The sequence below is a fragment of the Perognathus longimembris genome, chromosome 4 (assembly GCF_023159225.1).
Source record: "Perognathus longimembris pacificus isolate PPM17 chromosome 4, ASM2315922v1, whole genome shotgun sequence".
Taxonomy (NCBI): Eukaryota; Metazoa; Chordata; class Mammalia; order Rodentia; family Heteromyidae; genus Perognathus; species Perognathus longimembris.
In genome coordinates this window covers 33,282,572-33,310,454 of record NC_063164.1, presented here as the reverse complement: position 1 = coordinate 33,310,454, position 27,883 = coordinate 33,282,572, and the positions used below count along the sequence as shown (strand labels likewise).

The following is a 27,883-nucleotide window of genomic DNA, read 5'->3' as shown; positions in this document are numbered from 1 at the left end:
ACGAGATTTGAAGAACAACAAATTGAAAATGATTTAAAATACTGGACAACTATAAATGTAAAAAACCAAAGTGCTTTTTAATTTTTTTGTGGAAAGGGTCATTAAGTTGATAATACACAGTTTTCTAGGTTTTAAAACCTAGAATATCACAATATCTATGTGTTCATAAACAACATGATTATTTAATGAAAGTTTAGGTGACTGGGCAGTTGCCATTTATGTGAAATTTACAGCTATTGTTCTTTAAAATACTTTTATAAAATTATAAGTTGACAATATTCTCCCAAATTGGAAATCAAATTATTTTAATATAACTTGAAATTAAAGCACAATTGTTTACACAATAAGGACAAGTTACCAAGTCAGATATCAAAGCAAAAATTCAAAACCAGAGGAAATGTAAACAGTTATAAAGTATCAATACCTATCAATGCCGCTTAGAGCAAAGCTTCTCAAAGTATAGTCCATGAACTATTTGCAATCTATTGACGTGAGAGATGAAGGTCAGCAGCGTCTGTTATCACCCTGGTTCAGCTGACTTTCTTTCACACTTATGTTCTGGCACAATCACCTTATTGCCTCACAGACTACAGGACAGAAACTCCTTGCTTTGTTTAAATTGTCATCATTATTTCACTGCTCAGAGTTAGGCAAATTTAAAGCAGGAGAATGAATTAAAATGACAACTGTGTTTTCATCTACACATCATCTCACCCATCCAGGGATCTTATCCAAAAAGCAAATTCAATTTCACAAACTATCCCAATTGTAAGTTCTCTTCACATGTGTTTCAGTGTGCTGTAAAGACACATCATTTGTTTTTGACTGATTTTCTTTTCAAGGTTGGGAGGAAAAAAAAAGAATAAGAATAAACTCTTACTAGTGAATCTTTGCTAATGAATTCTCATGAATTCATTTATTTCCACATTTTAATAAATCAAAGTATTTAAGTACACCTTTATCCAAAGACAGTTTTGACATTTTCTATGCAACTATTAGTTGCTATTTTACAATAAAATTTTATGTTAGGCGAAAAGATATAGAAATTTATCACTTTGTATTCTACTAACTAAGGGAGAAACATTTAAACTATTTTAAGATTCCTCAGAGTAAAAGAAAGCCAGTGTAAAATGATTTTTAAGACATCGTTTTTAATTCAAAATTCAAATATCTCTTCATTTTTAGTTTTTGATTGGTCTGGTATAATTCCTCTAAAAAGTTAAAAAAAATATATTATGATCTTGTGGGAAAGATTCTCCAATACCTCAACAACACCTGAACTATCTTAATCCAGAAGATAAAAAGATCTACAGTGTCTATAGTTTCAATGGACCAACAAACTACTTCCCAAAGAACTTATGCTTATTATTTATTATTTACTTTTCATTGAAAAAGAGCTCCTTTGGCACCTGAGTTGAACACAGTATACTAGAGCAAAAGAACAAAAAGTTGTTTAAAGACAGTATTTTATCTATTTACCTATACATATATATACACACACCTACACTTATACACATTTACACACAAACACAAAGTACAAATAGATTTTCTTTTGAAAATGCCAAAGATTTAAAGGAACTTGAAATATGATCAAATATAGTCACATGATGAATATTTTTAGAGTTATATAAAGAATTTGGAGTCTTCTTAAAATTTTAATAATATAAAGGTCTTTAGAGTATTTTTTGATTCATTGGGAAAAATGGTTTTGTTTTTGTCAACATATAGTCTGAACTAGTAACATGTCCTGAGATTATAGTTATCAGAACATAACATTACAATAGGCTTTTAATGACCACAAGATGGAAACTCATCAAAGAGGACCCCCAAACATACCCTTCATAATACTCCTCCCATAATTAGGGCTGAACCTAGTCACCAGCCACCAGTCAATCATAGTGATCTCCCCAGATCCTTACTTGAATTGCTCCCAGCAGAAGACCACGTTTATAGGCCACTCTGTAGATGGCCTTGAAGGGAGGCTCCTCGCTGGGAATTACACACAATAGTTTTAGAAGAGCTTGATGTTCTGCTTTATGCTGCTGCTACTGCTGACTCTGGCATTGTGTAACAGGCCTATCAGAGATAGGCATACTTTAAGAATTCTCAATGAAGGCTTGTATTCTGAGACTTGGAAGACATCTAAGATTTAGTGAGCCGCCTGGCTTTGTCAACATTTTCTGCAACATTCAATAAATATTTCTATTGACTAGAAAGATGGCATGGCCGCTCTTAGCTAAAGAACAATGAACCTCTATACTTGTATATGAGGCAGTTCCAATCTTCCAGTTGTTATTAGATTTGAGTATGATGAGTGGGTAAAAGACATTTGTGTTAAAAGATGAAGATGCTACTGTTTTCTCTGACTTTTAGAGACTATCTTTGACCTAGATTCCTCTTCATTCTGAAGGAAATCTTTTACAGAGCATGTCATATAAAACAGAAATCTCAAAAAGTTTCAAAATACTTGTATTTGGAAAATAATTTCAATTATAAGCTGCCCTAGAGGACCTACAAATTAGTACATAGTTTGTTTTGAACTTGGCACTGTTTTCCAAAACACATTATTTCAAGAGAGTCATGGCAAAGGAATCACCTTGGAAGCTAGTAAATCTTCATGTCTCCATTTTGTACCAACCACCACAAAACCATTTTTTCCCCTGATATGTCAAACCTTTTTATAAGTTCATCTGAACTTGAATTGACACATGTGAACTCACATGTATTGTTTTATTTTTTGCCATATATTTAAATATTTCCTGTTCTGTAGAACCATCTTAGGAGAGGAAATGATATGCTAGCAACTATAAATTTAGCATTAAAATGCTTCCCTAAATTCCTCTATGTAAAAGTGCATTTATATAATATAAACATATAGAAAGCTAAAAAATACAATCACATCCTGGAGTGGATGTCAAATTTCGGTCAGTCCAAACGAGTCAAAGAGAGAAAGTGCTAACAGAGCAGATCTGAAACCAGTTCGTGAGGGCTTGGCAGAGAGTCGTCAAAGCGAAACCTTTTGGAGACCATGCTGCTGTCCTCTGGGATATTCTCCTTGTCTTCCCGGTCACCACAGCTCCCATTACAGGGGGATTTACAACACTTGTCTTCAGAGGACCTCACAGGGAGATCTTGAATTTGAGAGGCACTGGAAGTTTCTTCAGGATGAAACAAGCTTCTAAAGTCCCATTGCTGTAGCCAAGAATGAGAAAGGCAGGTTTCCGCGGATGGTCTTTTCCTATGAGACAAACACCAAGGGAAAATTGAGAACTGAGGTCAAATGGAAACATTTTCAGTGTGGGGATTTTTCTGAGAAGCAGGGTGTTGCTGGGGCTCAAATTCTTCAAATCTGGGCCTTATCCTGAACTATACCTTCAGTGCATGAAGCTATATTCATATGGGAGGTATAAAAATGTCTATTTGGGGGCTGGGAATATGGCCTAGTGGTAGAGTGCTTGCTTTGTATACATGAAGCCCGGGGTTCAATTTCAGCACCACATATAGAGAAAAGGCCAGAAGTGGCGCTGTGGCTCAAGTGGCAGAGTGAGCAAAAAGAAGCCAGGGACAGTGCTCAGACCCTGAGTTCAAGCTCCAGGACTGGCAAAAAAAAAAAAAAAAAAAGTCTATTTTTTAAGTCTCTTGTTGGAAAGGCAATTTACATGAAAATAATTTTTAGTGGGCAAAACACTAGTTTAACCAAAAATCTTGATTCTGGTTGGCCACTGACTAGAAGACAGTGGAAACTACTTAATCTTGAGATTTCCGTTATTGCAGAAAAACATTTATATGACTTTTTAAGAAAGTGACAGATTTTCTTATAAACTGGCTACGTTCAGGTAAGAGATGCTCTAAGTACCAGTAGCAGGTAGACAGGTTATAGCACTGCAGCTATAAGTCCATCTAAAGACACAGAAGTGAAATACATCAAGGGAAAGTTTGAGCTCTGAGTCCCCCGTACCTCCGATTCTGCTGTGTGCTATTGTGTATATTCAATGCTTGAGACAGCTGTAGGGGAAAACCAATCCTGACCTGTCATGGACCTTACACCTGAAACTCCAGTCAAAAAGCTTGTAAACACAGGTAAAATTAATAAAATTAGACTTCTAAGATAAGCCAAGTTCAGAAAGACAAGTATCACTCATATGTAGAATCAAGGCCTAACTAAAGTAATAATGGGACATGACTGTAAAAGGAAAACTGGGGGTGACCAACAAGATAGAGGGAAGATAGGGTGACAGAGGATGACTATCATAGGAGTATGCTAATATGTTTTTTTTTGAGTATGCTAATGTATTTGTATGAAAATAACATGATGAATCTGGCCAAAAAACTGTTAATAAAGAGAGGGGAGGAAGGAAAGGAGTTAAGCTATAGTAATATAGATGGTTGAATTAGATTAAAGTTATACATGTGTGTATATAAATATATGTATAATATATGTATATAAATATCCCAATGAAGCCCTTTGGACAATTTATTTATAATATCACATTTTTAACTAGTAAACTCTTAAAATCTCTTGCATTTACAAACCCTTGGAAGTAAATAAGTAATTTATATTCTCTATTATATCAGATTGTTAAAGGTAGCAACTTCTAAGTCTTGAAACACACAGGCTAGTCTTTCATGGTGTTAAGCTAACACTAGGAGATTTGAAATTTTGGTTTCAACTAAATTACTATAGTAATATAGTAAAATATCACAATTTGCAAAAGGAGGGAAAACACTCAGCTATAATCATAATTGTAAGTTTAACACAAAAAAATATTTCATTTTCTATTTTCTTGCCTGGAAGTTGCCAAATCAGTAAGGATACTAAGACACAGTTTCAAGTCCCTTGTATTAAAAGTAGCTGATCCTCCAGTAATGTTTACATTATTAAACTATAAATCATTCACAATGAATTAATTTATCATGGGCAGTCTATTTCTAACTATTTACAAGGATCAGCTAGCTGAGAGCTAACCCAAACCTTCCCTTCATTCTGAATTTCCTGCTATATATTTTCTATTTGAAGTTACCAATTCATTATTCAGTGATCATTTCTATTACCTGTCCTTCCATTTTACTCCAAACTTTAGTATTTCTAATAATTGTATACCAGTCCAGAATGTATCCTTTTTGATTTTTCAAAATGTAAGCTATTATCTTTTACTTTTTGAATGTTATATATTAATTGTACAAAACAATGGGTTTCCTTAGGAAAATTACATATGTGTATTGATTAAACTCTGTATCTGTGTATTCTGGATATTTATTTCCCTTCTCTCTTCTCTTATGTCCCTTCCCTCAGACTTCTCTTCTCAATGGTACCCAATCTACATGTAATGAAGTAGGTACATTCTTATCAAAATAGGTTCATATTATTTATTTTATAATGTTAAAAAATGAATATTCTTACTTACTCTGGGTTTTTTACTAGAAGGCTCTGGATAAATTCTGTGGCCAGCTGTGAGACTGATGAAAATATTTCTTCTGAGTAATCTACATTAACTTGAGAAATATTGAGATAGGTTTCTTGATTATCTTCTCCCACAAATGGTGATGTATGAGTTAACAACATATATGCTATTATGCCAATGTTCCTGAAAAACAAGGGAGAAAGAAACATAAATTCTATGTTAATTTGAAAATACATATAGAAAATATGATCAATATGCTACAAATTCCCATCTTTAAATCTGATTCAGATAAACTGTGGATTTAAATTACTTATAAAAGTTATTATATTATTAAAACTAAAATAATGGGGTTACTTCAAAGTTTGCTTCACAAAGAGAACAGGAAATGTACACATATGTGTTATATAGCATAAACCCACGGTCCTAAAATACATCATCTCCTCTATAGTGCAGCCTTCAGCACAGGCGTAAAACTGCTGTGGCAGTCTCTCAATGGTATCCATGATACATCAAGGATCTAGGAGATGTAACAGAGGCTCAGTGAAATTGGAGGGTAAATAAGTTTGACAAAGTATGTGGCTGGACATGTTTCTCACTACAAAATTTTTGAAACTGAATGCATTAGTAACCAGACTGGTACTTGGGAGCCAGATGAAGACAATGCAGTGAATGGCCCACACACTTAGCCAGAACATACTTCTCTCTGGCAAACTATTGGTAGTTTCCTACAACACAAGAGGAAGTTTAAGCTTTCACTTGACCTAGGAAGTCAGCTTCCCTATCACAGTCTCTGCGCTAGCCAACAAAACATCCAACTCCCTAGAGATGTACCTTCATAAAACAAATGTGTGGGCACCACCAAATTTCTCTGCGTAGCAAATACCTTTGCCTAACTCCTCTAGACATAGACCAGATGCTTCCCATTGGCAGGAGGAACCTCACAAACTCCATCCAGGTTTGTAGACTACTGTATCATTATAACAGAACACGAGGTGATGCACTAAGACTGTTTTGCTCTCTTACTCATCTGAATCTTCATCACCGAAAGGGCTTTCCTATTTATTTTGATACCTTTGGCTCACAGCCTGTTACTTAGAAAAGGGTGGACATGAGATCACTGTCCTGGGGCATAATAATGATACTCAAATAAAATATTTTGAAGAAAACCTTACTTATACTTGAGACAAAGACTTTAGAATACACACTATCCAATACCCCAGAAGGCATTCAGACCACACAGAGGCTTACCACATATCTGTTGCTGTAGTAATGGGCTCATAGCTCAGTATTTCTGGAGCTGAAAATGAAAATAAAATTCAAATTCAACATTGACAAATGTTAAGCCATGATAATTATCATAAATTAGAAGTGGAGTTCACTTTGAAAAGTCAAGTGATACAAGCTTAATGGGAATTTAGCATAGCTTTAATCATCTTGTGATTAGACACTTAACATTTCCAATATTAAGCAAATTGTATGACCGGGTGGTTCAAAATGCTGACAACTATGTAGTTAAAAAATCATTAAAGAAGAAAATTACAAAGAAATAAAATGTTAGAAGCTAGATTTTTTTAAAGTTTTTAAAACTTTCTTAGGAATTAATTTATATTGTTTTATTGGCTTGATTTAAGTTTCTATTTAAGGGGTTAAAAGATCATATGCAGTTATAATTATGCTTCTTAGAAGTGCTAGGTCTTCAAGAATAAATACTATTCTTGCCCTGTCAATAACCTAATTTCCTCAGTGATAAATGTCCAGCTTTCTCTGCTCCTGCCAAAACAAAGGTACAAAAATAACTCATTGTACTTTCTAAATCAACACTACCATATACTTTTGCTAATTAGTTACATTAAGTCTATATTACTACAAAAAGTCTACATTAAGATTTATGATTGAAAAGTCATTTTGTTTCACAATATAGTTTCTTAATTTCTACAAAGAGAAATGTCTCAAGCTTAATGTTTTTACTTTTAAAGCCTTTCAGTCATATATATCGCCAATCTCATTAAACTAACTACTACCTTTTCACATACTCTGAGTTATTTTGCCAGTAATTACAACTACCTAGTCTATGAAACTTTAGCTTATATTAGTATTCAAAAGTTATTAATTTGCTTTGATTTTCATTTCTGGAAGAGAACTACTGAACTGAGTGATACATATTCTGTTACTCTTATCTTTTCAACAAATATGTAAACAACAACAAAAGATGAAATTATCATTGCTCTAATTCAAAACACCTTAAAGTTACATGCTGCTTCACATAATTTAAGAATCTCTCAAATGCATGATCTAATTTATGGAGTTAGTACAATATTCTCTGACTGGTTAATTATAGGTGAAGTCCTAAAGAGAACTTTGTATCCTTCTTTCTGAAAACCCCATGGGAAGCCTTACATCTAATAGAGGCAAAAACAAACAACAAACTGTCCTGCTGACAATTCTTCCTTGCAAGCCAGAGATACTGGTGCTGCAAAAGCCTTGGAGCTAGGGCCAGGAGTGTGGAAGTGAGACCTTTGAAGCCAGGCTTCAAAGTCATCATGGACTATCTGATTCTATTTATCTTTTTTTTTCATTTTATATTCATTTTATTGGCAAGGTTCTTAAAGTAGAATGGTTAAATCTTATCTGTTTCTTCTTTTCATTTGTTCTCTATTTTCCTTCTTACCCATTTCTCTTTCCTTATGGACACAAATATTAAACTTTTGCATTTACTTTCTTGTGAATTATTGTAAATGTTCTATACCTATTGTAGTTCATTTAAATGTGTGATATCCACTTCCAGTGTATTAAACTAAGTCCTAGAATATGTTATAAAATACTTTTTTTTTCACTTTGAGGGACTGAATCCTGGGCTTCATATATGCAGGTAAGTGCTCTACCACTGAGTTACACCCCTCATCATAAAATAGTTTTAAAGAAGTTTCATTTACTCAGTAAATTTCAAAACGCTATAGAAAATAAAAGGAAATCATTACCCAAGTATTCTGGTGTTCCCATGATTTCCCGTAGCTCACAAGCATTCCCAATTTTTCGAGACATTCCAAAATCCACAATTTTAATATCCCCAAGTGGGCATATGCTGCTCAATAATATATTCTGGGGCTAAAGAAAGTACAACAAAAAGTAATTAGCAATGCAAAAATACTAGTCTCAGGATGGAGATAAATTAAGTGGAATGTATTGCTTAGCTATGATGTATTTCATTACACAATTTACCAATACTTAATTACTATTTGGGAAGAGCTACATATTTATTAATGCAAAAAGTAACAAACATACTAAAAAAAGATTGTCGGTTTGGAAAAAAGAGAAGTCAGATAGACATATTGATGATATGGTATGGAGGAGACTGTAACAAAGACAAGGCTATCTAATTCTGACATTAACAGGGCCAGGATGTCTGTACAGTACAGAGGATGCCTACGCTGTCTCAAAGACACACAAGAGTAGGCCAATGAGGAAGGTGCTCTGGAGTAGTACAGTAAAGGAATGAGTACGCACACATTGCCAGAAGGAGAAAATGGTTCAGTAGAGTGTAATGCTTCTGGATGAGTTGGGTCTTGCTGCTCCCAAGTTCACAGCTGAGAGCATTAAGATACATGATACACATTCATAAGGAAATGGAAAGACTTGGAAAAACTATATTGAGCAAAGTAAGCCAGACCCAAAGAAACACAGGTTGCATAGTTTCCCTCACTGTGGTAACTAGAATGTGCTTATAAATCTACAAGTAAACACAATGGATGGTAAAAAAAAAAAACATACAGATATGTGAACAAATGCAGCAGTGGTACTCACTAGACACTATGTTGAAAAAGAACTATACAACTTGTGAATGGGGACAGGTGGAAAAAACTGGGAGAGAGAGAAAGAGGAGGGGTGACATTATCCAAAAAGAAATGTTCTCATTACCTGACTTATGTAACTACAACCCCACTGTACATCACCTTTACTATAATAATTAAGAAAAAAGAAATGAAAAAAAAAGATGCCTGCACACTCCTCATCCATCACCTCTCAGAACAGGTGACTTTGCTTGGTTATTGTAGGTCTGTAGTCTGTAGACTATGAGAAAGTTCCTTATTGCTATCAAAACCAAGATATATGCAGAGATTCTGTTCTCACAACCTCTCCTAACTTCTGGGAAATCTTGTGTTACTGTAAGAGTAATTAGTCCTGTTGTCAACTTCAGGCTTTACTATAAAAAAAAATCACATTTACAAGCTACCCCTGACTCCCAGTATTGCATAATCCTATATAATACACTTGGTTTACCTTTGCCAGTACAAAAGTTCAAAAGAAAGTAATGAGAGCACAATTATCTTGGTATTTACTACGTGGCTTCCGTTCTAATATCTTGCCAGTAGTGGAAATGGGAGGGCTATTAAATCCTAATAATTATTCCCCCTACACAGAGAAAGCTTGTTCTTCCATCCAATATGGAAAACACTTGTTAAAAAGTAGGTAAAAGAAGGAAAGATAGCCAATGAAGTTTCAAGTACATCTTGGCTTGTTTTGTCTTTGGTAGTTTTTGGGTTTGACTGGGATCCTGTCTACACTTACTATGTAGCTGGGCCATGTGCCACAGGCATGTGCCACTATGCCCAGCCCATATTTTAAAGATTTTACAGGCCATTCAAATGGTATCAAACTTGCAGTTTGAAAAAGGATTTGGGAATTATGAGACAAGCCTGAGATATAGTTAGAAATTTTTAGAATTATTATTTTTATGTTGAAAATGAGAGTTGAAGCCAAAGGATCATGCAGATGCAAACAATGTACAGAAAAAGAAGAGCTGAATGTTCAAAGAATAAGAGCCAAAGCTGGGTGCGGGTGGCCCACACCTGTAATCATAGCTACCCAGGAGGCTGAGATCTGAGGAGCACAGTTCAAAGCCAGCCTGGGCAGAAAAGTCTGTGAGACTCTTATCTCCAATAAACTACTTAGAAAAAGCCTAAAGTGGAGGAGGTGTGTGATTCAAGTGGTAGAGCATTAGCCTTAAGCAAATAGAGCTCAGGGAAAGCACCCAGGCCCTGGACTGGCAAAAAATAAAAAAATTAAAAAGAGACCGATGAATATCGACTTTAATGTCTTTGAGTAGCTGTGACAAGAAGATAAGGAAAAAAGACAAAACATGAAAATTCAGAGTTGTAGGGGTATGGTCAGGGAGGAATGATCTGGAAGGAGCCAAAGGTTCCATAATATAAAGAGAGAGATAAGTAAAAATATTTAGAGTCAATGAGCAAGGATTCATAAAAAGCCCATCATCAGAAAAGGATCTAAGAATTAGGTACTTCAGAGGTAGAAGTTTCATAAAACAAGAAGGCCTAAGTCATTGCCCTAGGAGTGAGATGGAGTACAAAGACAACAGGATTCAAGAATGATTTATTTTAAATGAACAGTAATTAATCTCAGCAGCTCACACATGCAGTCTACTATCTGCCAAGACAAATTCAGTCGATGTAGCATGCAGGCAGGTAGTGCAGTGTCCAAGTGGTAAGGACATGACTGTCTATCAAGCAGTCTAAAACTCTGCCTACTAAGAGCAGAGAAGGAACAACAGTGCTGTGTAGCTTTAAATCACACATTACCTTACCTTTAAATCAAGGTGTACAATGTTATTTTGATGTAGGTAATAAACTCCTTCAACTATTTGTTTCATAAGTCTGATAACATCATTTTCAGAGATCATTTCAGCCAGTTCAGGTAAGCACAAGTTGAAAATTTCTCCACCTGCAGCACTGAAACAAAATTCAAAAAAGTTTACCTAAAAAATAAACCATCATTTAAAAATTTTATAGACCTCTTTGGTGAAAGGCACAAAGCCATCCAAATTTGTGTATGTGCTTGTGTGTATATGTGTGTGTGAAAGAGAGAGAAAATGGGCAGGTGAGAGGAAGGAGATTTTTAAACAAGAGAACAAATGACAAGAAGAATTTAAATCTGGATACTAATACTCATACTTAATAAATAATATTTAATGAAATTAATAAAATTTATTGTGCATACTCAGTAAATAAAACTGAACCATTTTATAATCTAATAATGCTATAGTCTCCCTTACCTTTGTAATAAAAAATAGTGGCTATCACTGAGCTCTGCTCTTGTGTATACATAGATAAATAGAGCTACACACACACATAAATGTCATCTGTTTTGATCATCACAACTACAGTGGTTACTATTCCTACTTTACAGATGAAGAAATAGCTATAGTTTAAGTAATTGTAAGGGGTGACACTATAAATGGGCCCCAAATATGAATGTGCATAAGGCTCTACATTCTTAGCCAATATTCTGTATTGTACTTTACCCTAGAATACTTGGGACTAGAACCTCAAAATATCATATATGTGCCATATGTATATGTGTGTCATCTCTATATATGTATATATGCCATGTATGAGGTGGCTCATACCTATGATATATGTGTACACATATAAATGTATATATGACATATACAAACAAATATGTGATTATATACATGATATATATGTGCGATATATATGTGTGTCAGTGTGTACCTAGCATACGCTTTCTCAGGATCTCTTGGGCAGGCACAGGCTGACAGCGACACCTTCACTTTCTCTCCTTACTGGTTAGTTACATCATTTAATTTTAACCAAACAAAAACACTCAAAACTGAAAGTGGTCTAAACACATTCATGAAGAGAGATTCAAGATAATATAGCTAATAATGTTCACTAATATCACTAATGTATTTGTTAGCAAAGAAGAAAATGAAGAGATGAAACTTCAGATTCTCATAAAACAAGTTCTTGACTAGGCATGTTGAAAGGTAACACATAAACAGAGAAAGTTATGGAGGAAAGCACTTCCCAGTGTCTAGGCAATAAGATCCAGGACAGCAGGGTGCCTATGGGCCTGTCTATGGAAACCAAGACTGCCATTTTTCAATCTAGCTGTCACTAATCAGCTATCTGAACTGAGACAAAATGTTTTTATGATTTCTACTGTGATGTATGAATAAATATAGTTCATACACGGGTATAATAAATTAGAGAATCATTTAAAATATTGAGCAAAATAGATGTTATAAAGATCAAAGTAGAACATTTTCCTAAGTATTTACCACAATATCTGTCACATTATAAATAACTCAGTAAATTTAGTTACTATTACATCGAGACAACAAACAGTACCAATTCCAGCCAATACCCAGCCTTTCTGAATATGAAGGCTTCTTGCTGAACTCAAGTATTTGTTCAATGAAAATTTATTTTGAAAAACATGACATCATACACATAACAGGCTCCAAATGCCTTCTCTAGTGAAAGAAGAGGGTTGTACATGCACAGTATGCCCACTAAGTCCCAATATATAAATAAATAAATAAGCATATTTGTGTGTTTATGTACTTACTATTCTAGTATCAAAATGATTTCACTTGTGTTTTCATAGACCTCATGAAGATTAATCACATGAGGACAAGACTTTGCCAATTCCAGCACAGCGATTTCATGCAAAATCTCTGCTCTACAATCTTGACCTCTTCTTCTCTTTTTTAGAAATTTTGCAGCATATTCTTGGCCAGTAGATTTTGATATACACTGTCTAACCACTGCAAATTTCCCCCTGGGGAGATAAAAGAACAGTTTTAACTTTTCCATAGAGAACAACAACTGGAATATTACAGGTACTATTACATCCCCATCTTAAAGTCAGTTCTTTCAAATATTCATGCTATCGAAATTTGTCTTCATTCTTTACAGTGGATCACTTATCATATGTATTTTTATAAAATGTAGAGTACTACCACATAAAATACAAATGATGGAGCTACAGTACCAAGGTAAGACAGAATTAAATTTACTCTGACTAACATGACATTTTCAAATGATAATCTCTCTCACATACTAACTCCACATTATACTCTTGATTCCTATGATTCTATGCAGGAAGTGAAAATCCTGTTTTTGTAGACCTCACAGAAGACACATAATTTGGTCAAGGGAAAGATTCAAACAAACTATTTCCCAAATTGTACCTTTCTTCAGGGATCACATACAATCTCTAAGCAAAATATCTCTTTTTCAAATATAAGAAACTGAAATGAAGGCAAAACAGTTCATATATATAACGTTCATATATATAACTTTAATGTAATAATTGGTCATTGAATATAACTTTTTATCAGCTTGGAATTTTCCTATCATAATGTTCAATTTGTTTTGCCAGTGTATTCCTTAGTAATGCTCACTAGTAAAGGTTGCCTATAACAGATATCCAAGAGAAGGGTATTGTGTGGAGAGGATTTAAAGACATTTCTTAATCAACTAAGAAAATTAATGGTTACTAACAGCTAGATGCAATCCTATTCATTAAGGTCATAATTTTCACATTAGAAATAAATACGTTTTTATTCCTCTCCACTAACAGTTCCCAACTTCTTGGCCAAAACTTAAGAACATGCCAGAATTAGTTCTCATTGGAATATTATGTATAAGGAGCCCACAATCACCCAACATTTGGTTCTACGATGACTTAAAGATATCTACAGTCAGATTACTTTGAAAACTAATAAAAGAGAATGGCTTGCAGATTGAGAAAATGTATATAAGCCCACAGGTTGGAAGCTTTACAGTCAGTTCCAAAGAGTTGGCAGATCTTGTACCCATAAACTATCCATAAGTCTTCTAAACCTAAGTCTAGCGGATTTAAAGTTAAGAACTTCTGCCCTAAGGCTCAAATTACTCTCTCATTTCTGGTCTCAACAAGTTAGGAATAAGTAAACAATCTTCAGCAAGTAACTTTGGTTCAACAACCCTTGCATCACTTCCCTTCTGAATATACTTCTAACAGTGCTTTTTCACAAGTAAAACATTTTTAACACATTTGGTGTAAAGGGTATGTGTGAAGTGAAACAATAAATTATTTAATTGTACTTTTCTTGCCATTCCAGCAAGACAAAAATTCCTTCTCTTCATTCTTTATACAAATTTTCTCAAAATTCAAGGAGCGCCACTGGGAAAACAAGCTAAAGCGTACAGCTAGCAATGGGCAGGGGTATCTCAGCTATAATTTGACTTCTCAATTCATTAAAATATATCTGCATTAAATACATAAGGATATATGGAACTGATTCTTTGAGAATGTTTAACTATAAAATATTTTCTTACTGTATGCAGAAGGAATAGATAGATGTATTTCAATAAGCATATAAAAAGGTAACCAATCTTTTAGCTTTATATTCAAAATCATTGGTGACTTATATTGGATAAATTGAGTAGGAAGAAGATCAAATGGTTCATGGAAAGTCATATAAAGAATTGGGAGTGTCAAGAATTAAAACAGTGAAATGTGAATTTCTAACTTTCTGTTCTATTACATAATAATTTTCCCTGTAAAATTATACTCCTCCCCCTGCCCCGCCCCACTTCTGCCCAGGCTAGGAAACTTAATTCACTTCCGCTAATTCTTAGATTTAGATGCAAAATCCTGTCAAAAACAGAAAGGAATTTTACAAATGATTTATCTTATAAAATTCAGGAAACTAGTTAGCCAAGACAATTGTGCATCTGAAAAAAATAATTTGCAGTATCAATTATGACAATTTGGTTCTTCTACAATTGTTTATATCTATTGTATTTCTAGAATTCTCCCAGAAACAAGGACCAAAAATGAATAACACCTTTTATCTAATTGTCTCAGGTATTAAGAAACTTTTAAAAACTAATTCTCAGTAAACCAGGGCAAAGGTGACCAAATGACCTGGGTAATGATTTATCTGCCATTGTTTACCACTAAGTAAAGGGTCCATGAAAGCAAGAGACATATCTGACCCAATTACTTCAGTAATTGTCAAATCCACATTTAGTTACCTAATGTCTAAAAGCAACTGAAATAACTACCATTTACTATGCTATTTTTTATCCTGTGGTAAAACAGTGTGCTTTTTAAAGTATGAGATTCCTATAACATTATGCATATGTGCATATATGCATTTATTGTGAAACAAGGAAACTATTTTTATCATAATTATCAGATGCTTTGGGAAAAATGCAAGTATTTTTCTAGTCTAAAATGATAGTTGTAGCTTAGAAGTATCAAAAAGAATCTGCAATATATAAAGTTCATATTCCCAATTTAACAGAAACATTAAAGAAAACTTGAAATTTACTAATTGTACTTAATACATATGGTCAAAAGAGCCAAGGCTGCCTAGATTTCCCAGTAGTGAAAAGGTCTAGCAGTTAGTTACCCTTCTACATTCTAGAACACACAATAAAATGTAAAGGGATGGGGAGACTAAGCCACAAAGGAAGCTGACGTTGATTTCTGAAGCCGCCTCACCCTTCTAACCACAAGGCCTAAGAAACTTTGCCTCAGCTGGGGGAGGGGTGGAAAAAACCTACCCCACATGTTTAAAAACAGGAACAATGCAAGGTTTTTGAGAACAGTTTTTTAAAAAAAGAATTTTCCTTTAGATTCTTAAAGGAAAATAATTCCCAAACACTAACATTTTAAATTTAATTAATGAGAACCAGTTCATTTATAAAGATAATTTCATAGTTTTATACAGCAGAATTATATGTTTATATGCCACAGTATAGTATACAAAGTTACAATATTGAAAGTACTTTAAGATAGTTCCTGACAGATGAAAAGTCATAATTTTTAATCATCAATGTCTAAAATCAAGTACATAAATATTCAGCATGTAACTCATTAGCTGGAAAGAATTCAAAGAAAGATGCTATATGTCTCATGAAGATAAAAGAAGATGGAGTATTAGCAATCCAGTTTTGTTCTAATCACATTCTACCAAGAGATGTTGTGCTAAACTATTTTTAAAAGTATGCTGACTCAAATTTATAGCTATTACTTATGATGGTATGTAAAAATAAATTTAGAGTTAAGGAAAATGGTCTCCTCAAAGTTTAAGTTCTCCAAAAACCTTTGAAAAGAAAAAAAAAGAGGTCATAGACATCATCGTTCCCACAATACTTGGTATTTTGTAAAGTTAATTTAATAAAGAGTAAATTTACCTATCAAAATAGCAACCTAGTAAAATAAAAGCAAAATTTTATTTTGTGGATTGATCAAGGCTTTTTATATCTAATTAACTGCTCAGGGAAGTTTCCAAGTATTCTAGTAATAAAGGGAAACTTTGAGACATTTATGTCCAGCTTCTCACTTAAAAAAAAAAAAAAGCAAACATAGAGCTAAGTAGACCACATAACTTACATCCAGCATAAAGAAGGTCAACTGATAATCTGCTCTGTTTCTACTAATATATGACACAGATTTGACAGGGAAATTGAGGTGGGGAGAGACAGAAGGGGGAGGAAGGGAGGGTCAGAGAGGGAGCCAGACAGGCTCATTTTAAGAGAGAAAATAAGCACTAAAAAGTGGTATAAATGTAGTCTGTCAATACGAACACTGAATAAACCATTTTAGCCAACATTTACCTCCATCACTGCAATCAAACTAAAGGTATAAATGAATCACCATTTATTACATTTAATTTAAAACCAAGAAGACTGAACAGGTAAATAAATTGACATGGCTTTTGTAACTTTTATGCCTGTTAAAATGGTAGTACTACGTGGTCTCATGACATTTGGCCACTTCTGGCCTTAAGAAGCTTACTGTGGTCAGGTGAGGCAGACTAGGTAAGCTTTTACTTATAGAACACTCATTTTTTTTGTAATATAGAACTATAATAATCAGATATAAGTTAATTATTGTTTAATTTAGGAAACAAGAATTTGGAGCATGAGGAGTCTCCCTATTGCCTCTTTTTCTCCCTATTACCTCAAGCACAATTTTTAAAAAAGCATTAAGCAAAAATTTCTGTAACTCTATATTAAGCATTTGACAAATATGAAGCAATATAACTCACAAGTAAGATAAATATAATATTTTCTCCTCTTCTTCACATGAGTAAAGTATGGCACAAAGGCGCCATGGCAATTTAACTGAAGTCACACAGTGAGCACATGGCAGAACTCAAGAGCTGAACTTGGAACTCATTATAACAAGTTCTCTTCTGTTCACAGCCTCAGATGGCAACAGACATGATGAATTTTTCTTTTTAGTCTTTGTCAATGGTCCAGAGTGAGAGTAGTAGATACATAACCCCCAAATTTGAATTCAAACAGCACTCATATCATAGTCTCATACCTTCCAAGCTCTTTAGATGTAAGTGTATAGAAGTTATTGAAGTTTTCCATTTTCATTGGTGTTTGAGGAGTCGTAGTCAGCAAGCCTGAAATACTTCGGCAATCAAATCTTCTCCGCGACATAGTGAATGACTCTCAGATATGCCTCTCTACTCACTCAGTTTTACCTATTTAAAAGGAGAAAAGAGACAGGATGTAACTTAAATGTAACCAAGAAAAAATGCTATCTCAGACAGGATGTGCATTACAGCTCCAAATATAGCAATGAGGTAGAACTTTTTTTTTTAATGATTTAAAGAGCATATTCTATTGACAGAAGAAAAACAAAAAGCACATATAAATAGTGTCACCTTCATGGCACCTGAATAAAGCTACTGGCTTCATTTCAGAATAAAATTCCTGGGCTGGGAATATGGCCTAGTGGCAAGAGTGCTTGCCTCGCATACACGAAGCCCTGGGTTCAATTTGCCAGCACCACATATATAGAAAATGGCCAGAAGTGGTGCTGTGGCTCAAGTGGCAGAGTGCTAGCCTTGAGCAAAAAAGAAGCTGGGATAGTACTCAGGCCCTGAGTCCAAGGCCCAGGACTGGCAAAAATAAAATAAAATAAAATACTAATAATAAATAAAAAATAAAACTACTGTAAAAATCCTTCCAACTTCTTAAGAAATAATCATAAAACATTAATGCAAGTAATCCACTCTATTTTAAGTCCCCATTATTTAGAGCTTTCAAGCAAGTAGGTAATTTAACATACCAAGGGAATGGTTATTATTTTAATTTCACATGGCCAAACTTGGTTCACCAATCACATATGTGTTATATTACTGACCTGTGGATGACTACAAGAAGGAACTTGTCTAATGGACTATCTCATCAAAACTAAATTCAGAAACTCTCCTAGGTCTTGGAGTCTCTCCTCTGTCAGGCGCAGGTACAGAGCCTGCCATGCATGAGAGTGCCATCATTTTGTTGGATGAGTGACTTGCCATATACAAAGCCTTATTCTAAAGTTTTAATCTATATCTTAAGTTCATTTTATCTGTTACCTTTGTGGTATTTCATTTTAATATGAAATGGACTATTTTATACTAACGAATTCATGAGTATAGGAAATTATGTATTTCAAGATACTTCTGATTTTCTGCTGCTTGTCTAGTGAAAAGATTGAGCACTATTTCTCTCCTAGATAAACCTCTAGGTTGTGTTCTTTCCTGGCCCCATTCCTACTGTTTATTTCCTGCTTGATACTTACTTTTCTTTTTTGTCCTGTATTCAAATACTAACTACCATCTATTTAGCAAGTAGGTAGTGTGATTAGAGTCCATTGGTTCAATTTTATATCTTCTCTCCATGGTTTAGTCTCAAGGCAGTAAATTCATTTGCTCTAAATCCCTTGGTCTACAGAGAAAGAAACACCTAGGAGTTTTCCCCACACCCCCAGGAGTACAGTGGCAACAGCGTACATACTGAAAATAACATTTGTGCTGAAATATACTAGGGACTAGATTACAATGGTCCATGGTACCAGAAATGAGTCCTTAACTTCCTTGCTGTCTGGGTCAATTCTTTTGTTTTTGTTGTTACTACAGTGGAATTCCTGAGGCAGACTGCTTTAAAAAAAAAAAAAAAAAAAGGTTTATCCTGGCTCATCATCCTGAGGTTCCAGGCCTGGGGGCCTCATCTGGTGACAGCATTCTGCCTGAAGAACCCTGAATCAGCATGGAGTATCATGTGGCAAGAGGCAAAGAATGTGCCTTAATAGGTGTCTTTCTACAAGGCTACCAGGATTCAATCAAGGAGGTTTCCATTCCAAATGAGTTTTATCTAATCCTAAACACTTCCCAGTACTCTACTTCTACCATTTTTCCTCTTTACACAGGGACTTGGATTTCAATATGAGTTCTGGAGCACAATTTACACAATTCAAATCACAGACTGCAGTATGGGTTTCTCAAATTCATACACTGAAATCCTAACCCCAGCTGTAACTGCTTTTAGAGGAAGGGCCATTTAAAGTGGTGACTAAGTTAAAATGAGATAATTAAAGTGTGCCCTAATCCAACATAACTGGCATCGTGACAGAGAGAGAGAGAGAGAGAGAGAGAGAGAGAGAGAGAGAGAGAGAGAGAGAGAGAGAGAGAGATTAGGACAAAAACTCAGAAAAGGCTTATGTTAAAACACCAGAAGATGGCCTTCTACAAGCCAAGGAGAAAAAGTTTCAGAAGAAACTGACACTGCTGACCCCTTGATCCAGAACTGCAAGAAAATGAATTTGTTTAAGCCATCCAGTCTGTGCCAATCCACTTATCTTAAAAACATGAAATGATTCAAATGTATACAAAAATATATGAATATAACACCTATTCTTCCCTACCTTATTACCTGGCCATACCTTTGTTCTTTTCTAACTGATATCCTCCCTCATGGGCACCGGAGAAAAGGATTTACCTCTACCTTGACAACACTGGCCTCATTCTGACATTTAATTCTGGATATTCTGATGTTTAGAAGGAAAAATGGGATTTTACTGTGCTTTATTTTGCAGTTCCCTGATTACTGGTGAGAAAATTTTCAATTCTACTATCTCTGAAACATGGATAAAACAGAACTCATCTTGTAGATCACTAAGGAGTAAACACCAAAAAATGATAAATTCTTGTAGAATGATAATTGTAAGGTGCTAGTCAAGATAGCACACCATGACTATCCCTTTTAAAAAAAGGATACACACACACACACACACACACACACACAGTCATTATGTAATGCCCTAACATTGTTGAGTAGCTGCACTATGTCATTACATACAACTGCACCTTAAGTTAGTCCAAACTCAACTTATAAAACTCTTCTGTTTTCATTTTTTATTGATTTCTTTTTAAAATCTTAGTTCTGGGGCTGGGAATATGGCCTAGTGGTAAAGTGCTTGCCTCATATACATGAAGCCCTGGGTTCGATTCCCCAGCACCACATATATAGAAAACGGCCAGAAGTGGCGCTGTGGCTCAAGTAGCAGAGTGCTACCCTTGAGCAAAAAGAAGCCACGGATAGTGCTCAGGCCCTGTAGTCCATGCCTCAGAACTGGCAACAAAAACAAAACAAAATCTTAGTTCTGAGGACATTCAGCTTCTTCTGAGTGGCCATATATTATTTTCTTAAAATTTTATTGTGGGCATCAATTTCTGTGGTCAATCAGTTTGTTACTTTTTTCTGTGTCATCTTTGGACTTTCAGGTTTATGCCTAAAATAAAAGGTCTACAAATAAAAGGTCACACATTACACACATCTACATAAAGAAGGGATAGATCGGCTGGGGATATGGCCTAGTGGCCAGAGTGCTTGCCTCGTATACATGAGGCCCTAGGTTCGATTCCCCAGCACCACATATACAGAAAATGGGCCAGAAGTGGCGCTGTGGCTCAAGTGGCATAGTGCTAACCTTGAGCAAGAAGAAGCCAGGGACAGTGCTCAGGCCCTGAGTCCAAGCCCCAGGACTGGCCAAAAAAAAAAAAAAAAAAAGAAGGGATAGGTCATCATCATGATACAACTGGGCTACTCTGCTAACATCGTTTATCAATTTAAAAAAATGCCAAATTCAATCACAGAGACAGCAGTATAGAGTCTTCATTCTATATTTTTGTCAAGTCACCTACATTCTGCATTCTAGGTATTTATCCCCTAGTGTAATATATTGATTTCAATGTGATCCATTCATAAGAACTCTGGGTAGAACTAATATGTATTTTATGAATGAGCATATCTTGCTCTCAATTTTCAAGAGCAATATGGTCTTTTTCATGTAGTAAAAGGCCTTTGTTCAATTAAATGTGATTTGATTTATAATAGTAAAAAGAAAACTTCAAAAACTTGAATTGATGAGCCCCCCAAATCCAACAATAAGGAAACAGTTAAGTATATACAAATAGAATTGTATTTCTTTCAGAAACTTTTTAAATGTACTATTAGATGGAAATATAAAGACATAAAATTTTATATATGGGATGATAAGACTGAGTAAAATGAAAGATTGGAAAACTAAGGCAAATTATTACAGTAATTATCTTTGGTGAGATTATGGATAGTATTTATCATTTCCTATGTTTAAATTATCTAAAAAAACAAATGATCTTGGGCAAAAATAAAGATGGCTGTGATGTTTCATTATATAATGAGACTGAATATATTAATCCAAAATGATATGAATACTTATGACAATAATTTTTGATAAAAAATTATGAAAAAAAGACAGACTAGGAAAATACAAATCCTTTACTCATACTCAAAAACAAAAGGTATCTACTTAGATGACAAGGGTTTACTAAGCCAGAAGCTCAAGAGCCTGCATAGGTAAGGTTTCACAGGACTCAGAATTTTCTCTGCATTTACATGTAGATGATGGTGTTCATTATACAAAGCCTACATCAGTTCTTCTGTAGAGACCCATATAAGAATTTAGGGTATCTACTTACAACAGCACTTAGGGATATTCATTGTTTTTAGTATAATAGGAAATACACTTAGCAAATTTTCAATTTACAATTATAATCCTCTGTAATGAATAACAACCATTACCCTTAAGACATATGCCTTTATCATGGGTATTCGTACAAGAATTCAGACTTATCCTGGAACCCATTTAAAAAAATCCAGAATGTGATATCCAAATTTACTGATGAAAATTATGTTTGGTATAGCCTATTATTTATTTATATTAGGGGGGAAAAGAACTTGGGTGTTTCATTTTAAAGGGGAATAAAAATGGATAATGATAATTTAAACAGAGTCTTGTTTATTAATCTTATCTCTCTCCAATCTACTCTTCAAACAGTGGACATTGGCATGTGTTTAATGTTTTACCTCGCAAGTTCTGTACCATTTGCATGTACTGCTGGTCACTGTATGGATATGTATATGACAGATGTAGTTGTAATTGATGTTGGGTAAACGCCAGTTTTTCAGTGCTAATACAAAAATCATTTTTTGGAATCATGACATATTTCGCCCTGGCTCAGAATATGCTGGAACAAAAGCCATTTCTCAGAATAAGAATAAAAACTCTACCCTAAGCTCCTATACTTAATGCTAATATACCTATATCACAAACTGTGTTAAGTGTCCACACAGAATTTCTTAAGTTAATCTTTCTTGTATTTACTGCAACTAAACCAGCTGTTTCAAGCTAGATGTTTTGCTGTTTTTCCTTCTAAGGCCAATTTGGTATCTACAGAGCATGAATGTTGCCTTTGTCCACTGGACCCTTCACGAACATCTGGATGCCCTTCATATAAGATACAAGGTTATCAGCCACTCAGACTCTCCATATATATTCTAAATTTCCCACCATTTTTTTCCATTTCCAATAAACAATAAGCAGGCCATTTCTTGTCTTCTACCACTATTCATAGACCTATAAAAGAATCTAAATTAGAAATGTCTTACTCCAATTGAAATCCACATCATAATATTTTACTAAGCTATTCCAATAAACAAGTCTTAAGAGACATGAGTAAGTAAATTTGTGTTTGTACACAAATATAGACACAAGCGCTAGACACTGCATAGAGTATAGAGGTGAGACAAATCATTAAGATTTCAATTATGCAGACACTACTAGGAACAATGGTGTCTCGCACTTAATTTTCAGTCTTTTTCACTCACTTCCATTACAGTAATCACAATAAAAATCCAGATACGGATTAGGAAAGGAACAAAAGGAAATGTTAAGTTTGAGCTGGGCCTTGACTTGAATATAGAAAGCAAGTATGTGATAAAAAATACAACAGCCAGTTCCTATAAACTTCTAAACAGCTCCATTTTAAAACATTCATTTTCAAAATAATTCATATCAAAGTTACCAACTTATAAAGGTTTATCAAATTAGATGCTCCAACATACAATAATGAAAATTTTTAGAGAATGAAACTGCTTTGATTCCTTCATTAGCACCCCGACATCTGTGAGCTAAAACCCTAACAACTTGATACACAGAGACCCCGAAAGACAGTACATACAAGATTCATTTTCTGCCCTCACTAATCTTATACTTTGTCTCCACATCTTCCTATACTTCTCGCAATCATCCTTTCAATTACATTTTGTAAATTGGTAGTTCTTCTGCATGTTCTCCCCTCCAGGAAGCGTTCCCTAAAAATCAACACACAGACTTAAATGTCTCTCCTTTATACTTCAGAGAAGAGCACCCTGCCTGTTGTCTTCTATGCTTATTAGACAACCAGAATGGTATCGCAAAACTGATAAGAATCCAGAAAATGTTTGTATGAATGGTAACATTTAACAATTTCTAGCTACATCTCTCATTTTCAACAGGTCAGTATAACTTGAGATCGATCTTGAAATTACAGAACATGAGCTAGTCTGCTTAATTTAGTTTTTAGCTAAATAAGGAAGCATTAAAATTACTTTAAAAGTATTTAAAGAAATTTAACTTAAAAGAAGGTGGCCAAGAAGCCCAGAAACATGGATAAAATTATTTGTATCATTGAGTGCCAGTGGTACACACCTGTCATACTAAGGAGGCTGAGATCTGAGGATTGTGATTCACAGCCAGCCAGAGCAGCAAAGTCCTTGAGACTCTGGTCACCAATTAGTCTCCAAAAAGCCAGAAGTGGAGCTGAGGCTCAGATGGTAGAGCACTAGCCTTGAGCAAAAAAATCTTCTGGGTCAGTGCTCAGGCCCTGAGTTCAAGCCCCATGACTAGCAAACACACACACAAATATTTTTAACATTTATTGTAATATAAGGAGAATGGACCATTTACTTTGTGTTTGCCAACTTTTTCAAACTAAGAGACTGTTTTCACATAAATACTGAATTCAAAGGCATCAATATTTTAAGAACTATTTTAATGAAGAAAATCTAAATCTTGATCTTTATTAAGCAAATTTGAAAAGCAATGGAAAGCAAAGCAAGTCATGAGATTACAGGAAAGCAATTCTTAGCTATCTGGGCATTTATGGACACCAAATTATCCCTAAAAAAACAGAGGATGTGGAGATTTGTTTATCTATCATCCATAAAAAGTAAAGAAAACCTTTTTGTTGGTGTGGCAGACGGACCCATTTTTAATTATCCATGTATTGGAAGAAAAACTTATATAAGAGATAAGGAGAAAGACTTTATTTCAACAAAGGGCTTGTATTTCTTCTATGTATTTTACTAACAAGTTTATGTTGTTTGTTTTAAAATACTGAACATAAATCACAATTCAACAATTTAATCCCCTTAAAATCATAATAGGGAGTCAGCTAGACTAACTTTAGCCCAACTAGTCTAGTATGCACTATCCAAAAGCTGAAGTCCCAGACAATGAACAAACTAAGACCTAACTGTGGGCCAAGACATTGAGGCCTGATGCTGTCTCTTCAGAATTAAATCCCATAATTGTGAACTAAGAAAAAAGATGTTGAAAAATGTGGTGGGCCAACATTCAGTGCTTGTCATTCATCGAAAGCAAAATTAGGTTTCTGTTGTAAGATAAATTACTGTTTACTTAAGAGCACCACTGAAGTAGTGTTTATTCAGTTACTATTACAATGCAAAATGGAATCTGGTCCTTTAAGGATTATTGAAGAGGAGACAGCCATCTCAGTCTTTTGTCAATGCTTAGAGTCTAACTGCGCCCTCTTTTGGAGTAGCTTGCAAAGGGAAAAGGCTGAACCAAAATAGGTTGCATATAAATATGAAAAGAAATTTACTCATTTACATGTTGAATGGCTGTGAGGTTCCCATAAAACGTTTTGGGGAAAAGACAACTAAATCAAACATAAAATTTAACAAAGTATGTCTTGAAACTTGCAAGAATACAACATATATATATATATGAAAAGATGAGCTTCGATCTTAATTTATAAAAGCATTTTTCCCTTTGAAGATGAGGATTGAACCGAGTTCAAAAAATATTCTTTGATATTTTCTCATAGAATATAATCTGCTTACTAATAAAATCAGTGAATGTTGTCCTGAATATTATGGAAAATGCAAGCAAATGAAGACATGTGAAGTTTTCCCAAGTGAAAAGGGAGTACCTAAATGGCACTACTGTGACACAAACAAGTACAGACTGCAAAATCATTCTTTAGAAAAAAAAAATCAAAATCTTTTAAAAGTGGTAAGAGGAGGCTGAGATACAGCCCGGGGTTCAATGCTCACCACTGAAGAATGGAAATATACACTGTATTATACTGTATATGCAATTTAAAGACAAGGATTAAGTAAATAAGGTAGTAGTAATTTATTTTCTTGATTCCCAAGTTTTAAGCTGAATATCTAAAATTAAACAGGACCAGTTTTGACAAGGAACTAGTCCTTTATAATTGCCAAACAGTGTCAAAACAAAATCTTAAAAATACATAAATCAAAACTTAAAAATAAAATTGATTAGGCATGTGCACCTGGCACAAGATGCCTGTATCTTCTTCAGATTTGTTAGTCATACACTGACATAGTGAACAATTAGCCAAATATCCATTTTCCTAAAATAATGGGATCCTGTCTAACCAAATTGTAATTTCTTGTTCCACGATCCCAACAGAAACAGCAATCATTTTATCCACACAAAATTATTTTCAAATTAATAGAGAAATTTTACTTTTCTGATTAAAACATACTACCACACAAGCATAATTTATTTCCATTGTAGATTCTACAAACTGATCTTAAAAAAAAACTAAAGCAGCTAGTGGTGACTCCAATTATTAAACTTTTAGAAAAGTATGTGAAAATTGAGTATCCACTCAGAGGAGGAGGAGACTGGGGGAGAAAGTTGTCTAAAAGTTTAGGCACTGTTTCTATGGACTAGCTTTTCTTTTATTGTCACAATTTGTGGTTTAATGCTTATAAAGTAAACACTTAGCTGTTGTTCTGTTTTTGCTTTGCTTTGTTTGGCTGGGAAGCAGGGTCTGGACTCCCAACTCATATAGTCTTATTTGGCCTCCAACCCTCCATCCTCTTGTCTCTGCCTCCGTAAGTGCAGGGATGACAAAGGTGTGTGCTATGCCAACCATTGAAGTTGTTGAAAGCTACCTCGAGACAGTTCGCCACAGAATGGTAGAAGGCTGTTGCCTGTGAGGAAGCAGCTCCATCTATCCCTGTAAGAAAACTGTGCTCCTGGCTCAAGATTCCACTTGGTTCAAGATGCCCAGTCATCTCTACCGATCTTGCTGTCTCAGGCACGCGTTCGCACAAGCATGAAAACTTCAAGGGCCCGGCCGAATCAAAAGTCCCTGCGAGGCTCAGCGTATCAAGATCACCGCACGTGTAAACATCACATCTGCCAAACAACCATTGGACGTGATACACACAGCCCAAACCAACGAGCTTATTAAATATTATCGAAATCTGAGTATTATAACTGCTTTCTTTTTAAGTTTTTTTTCTTCTTCTTCTTAGTTTCATATATAAACTGATGGCAGAGTGCCCCTAGTCCCAACACAGAGACAGGAAAAACCTCACACCAGCTACCAGCTGACCTTAAAAAGTTTTCTTTCAACTTCATCTCCACTTATCTATCCCTCCGAGGGAATGCAATAGAAGCCTTTTCCCCTTATGATAAAACAAGGAACCTGGATAAATGTCAAACCGCAGCCGCCACGTAGCTTAAAAGAAAGGAAGAAAAGAAGGAAAGAGAAAAGTAGGGAAAAGAAAAGCAGAGAGCCCCCACAAACTTTGTCCCCAAAAAAGGCAGCTGTGGCCAGGACGCGTCCGCGAATCCAGATGTGAGCCGGCCCTGCAGCCCCAAGCGCGCGGGGAGCCAGGGAGGGCAGCAGCCGCCGTGAGGCGCGAGGGGCCGCGGGAAGGGGCCCCGCGCGGAGCCGGGGCGGCGCGGCCGCGGGCACCGGCAGGCCGGGACTCGCACTCGAGCTCCCGGGCTGGCGCGCCCGCCGCCAGACCGCCGGGCAACGGGACGGACACCTGAGCGTGACGGGGTCCCAACCCACCTCCCCCAGGCCGACCGCCCCGCGCGGACCCCTCCTGCAGACCCCTTCACCCGCTCAGGGGCTCCGATACTGAAGTCGAGGGTTCGGGGTCAATCCCCCTACCCCCAGCCCGACCCCGCGGGGCGCTGGACACTGACCGCTCCGGCCGCCGCAGGTCCTCTGGCCGCGGCTCCCTCCTAGGGGGCTCGGTCCGGCTCCGCGCGGGTGGCCGCCGCGGGACGTGGTCTCCAGCTCTGGCCGGGAGAGGCGTTGGGCGGCCCCGGGGTTGGCACGACCCGCTTTTACTTTTCCGGACCGAAGCCGACACTTGTGACTCGGATACCAGCGCGGTGGCTCCCGGCGACCGGCAGCGAAGACGGCAACCCAAAGCTTT

The 27,883-nt window shown here is 35.6% G+C and overlaps 1 protein-coding gene across 1 annotated transcript; it reads right to left on the bottom strand.

Moving 5' to 3' along the window:
• Positions 1-54: 54 nt before the first annotated feature.
• Positions 55-27,883, bottom strand: Stk17b (serine/threonine kinase 17b). The gene is made up of 8 exons (XM_048345054.1): positions 27,648-27,883; positions 17,553-17,718; positions 12,789-13,001; positions 11,002-11,146; positions 8,381-8,507; positions 6,651-6,699; positions 5,406-5,585; positions 55-3,238 (listed from the first exon to the last, which is right to left on the bottom strand). Exons 2-8 carry the CDS (start codon positions 17,672-17,674, stop codon positions 2,956-2,958), a joined length of 1,119 nt encoding a protein of 372 aa, XP_048201011.1. The 5' UTR covers positions 17,675-17,718; positions 27,648-27,883; the 3' UTR covers positions 55-2,955.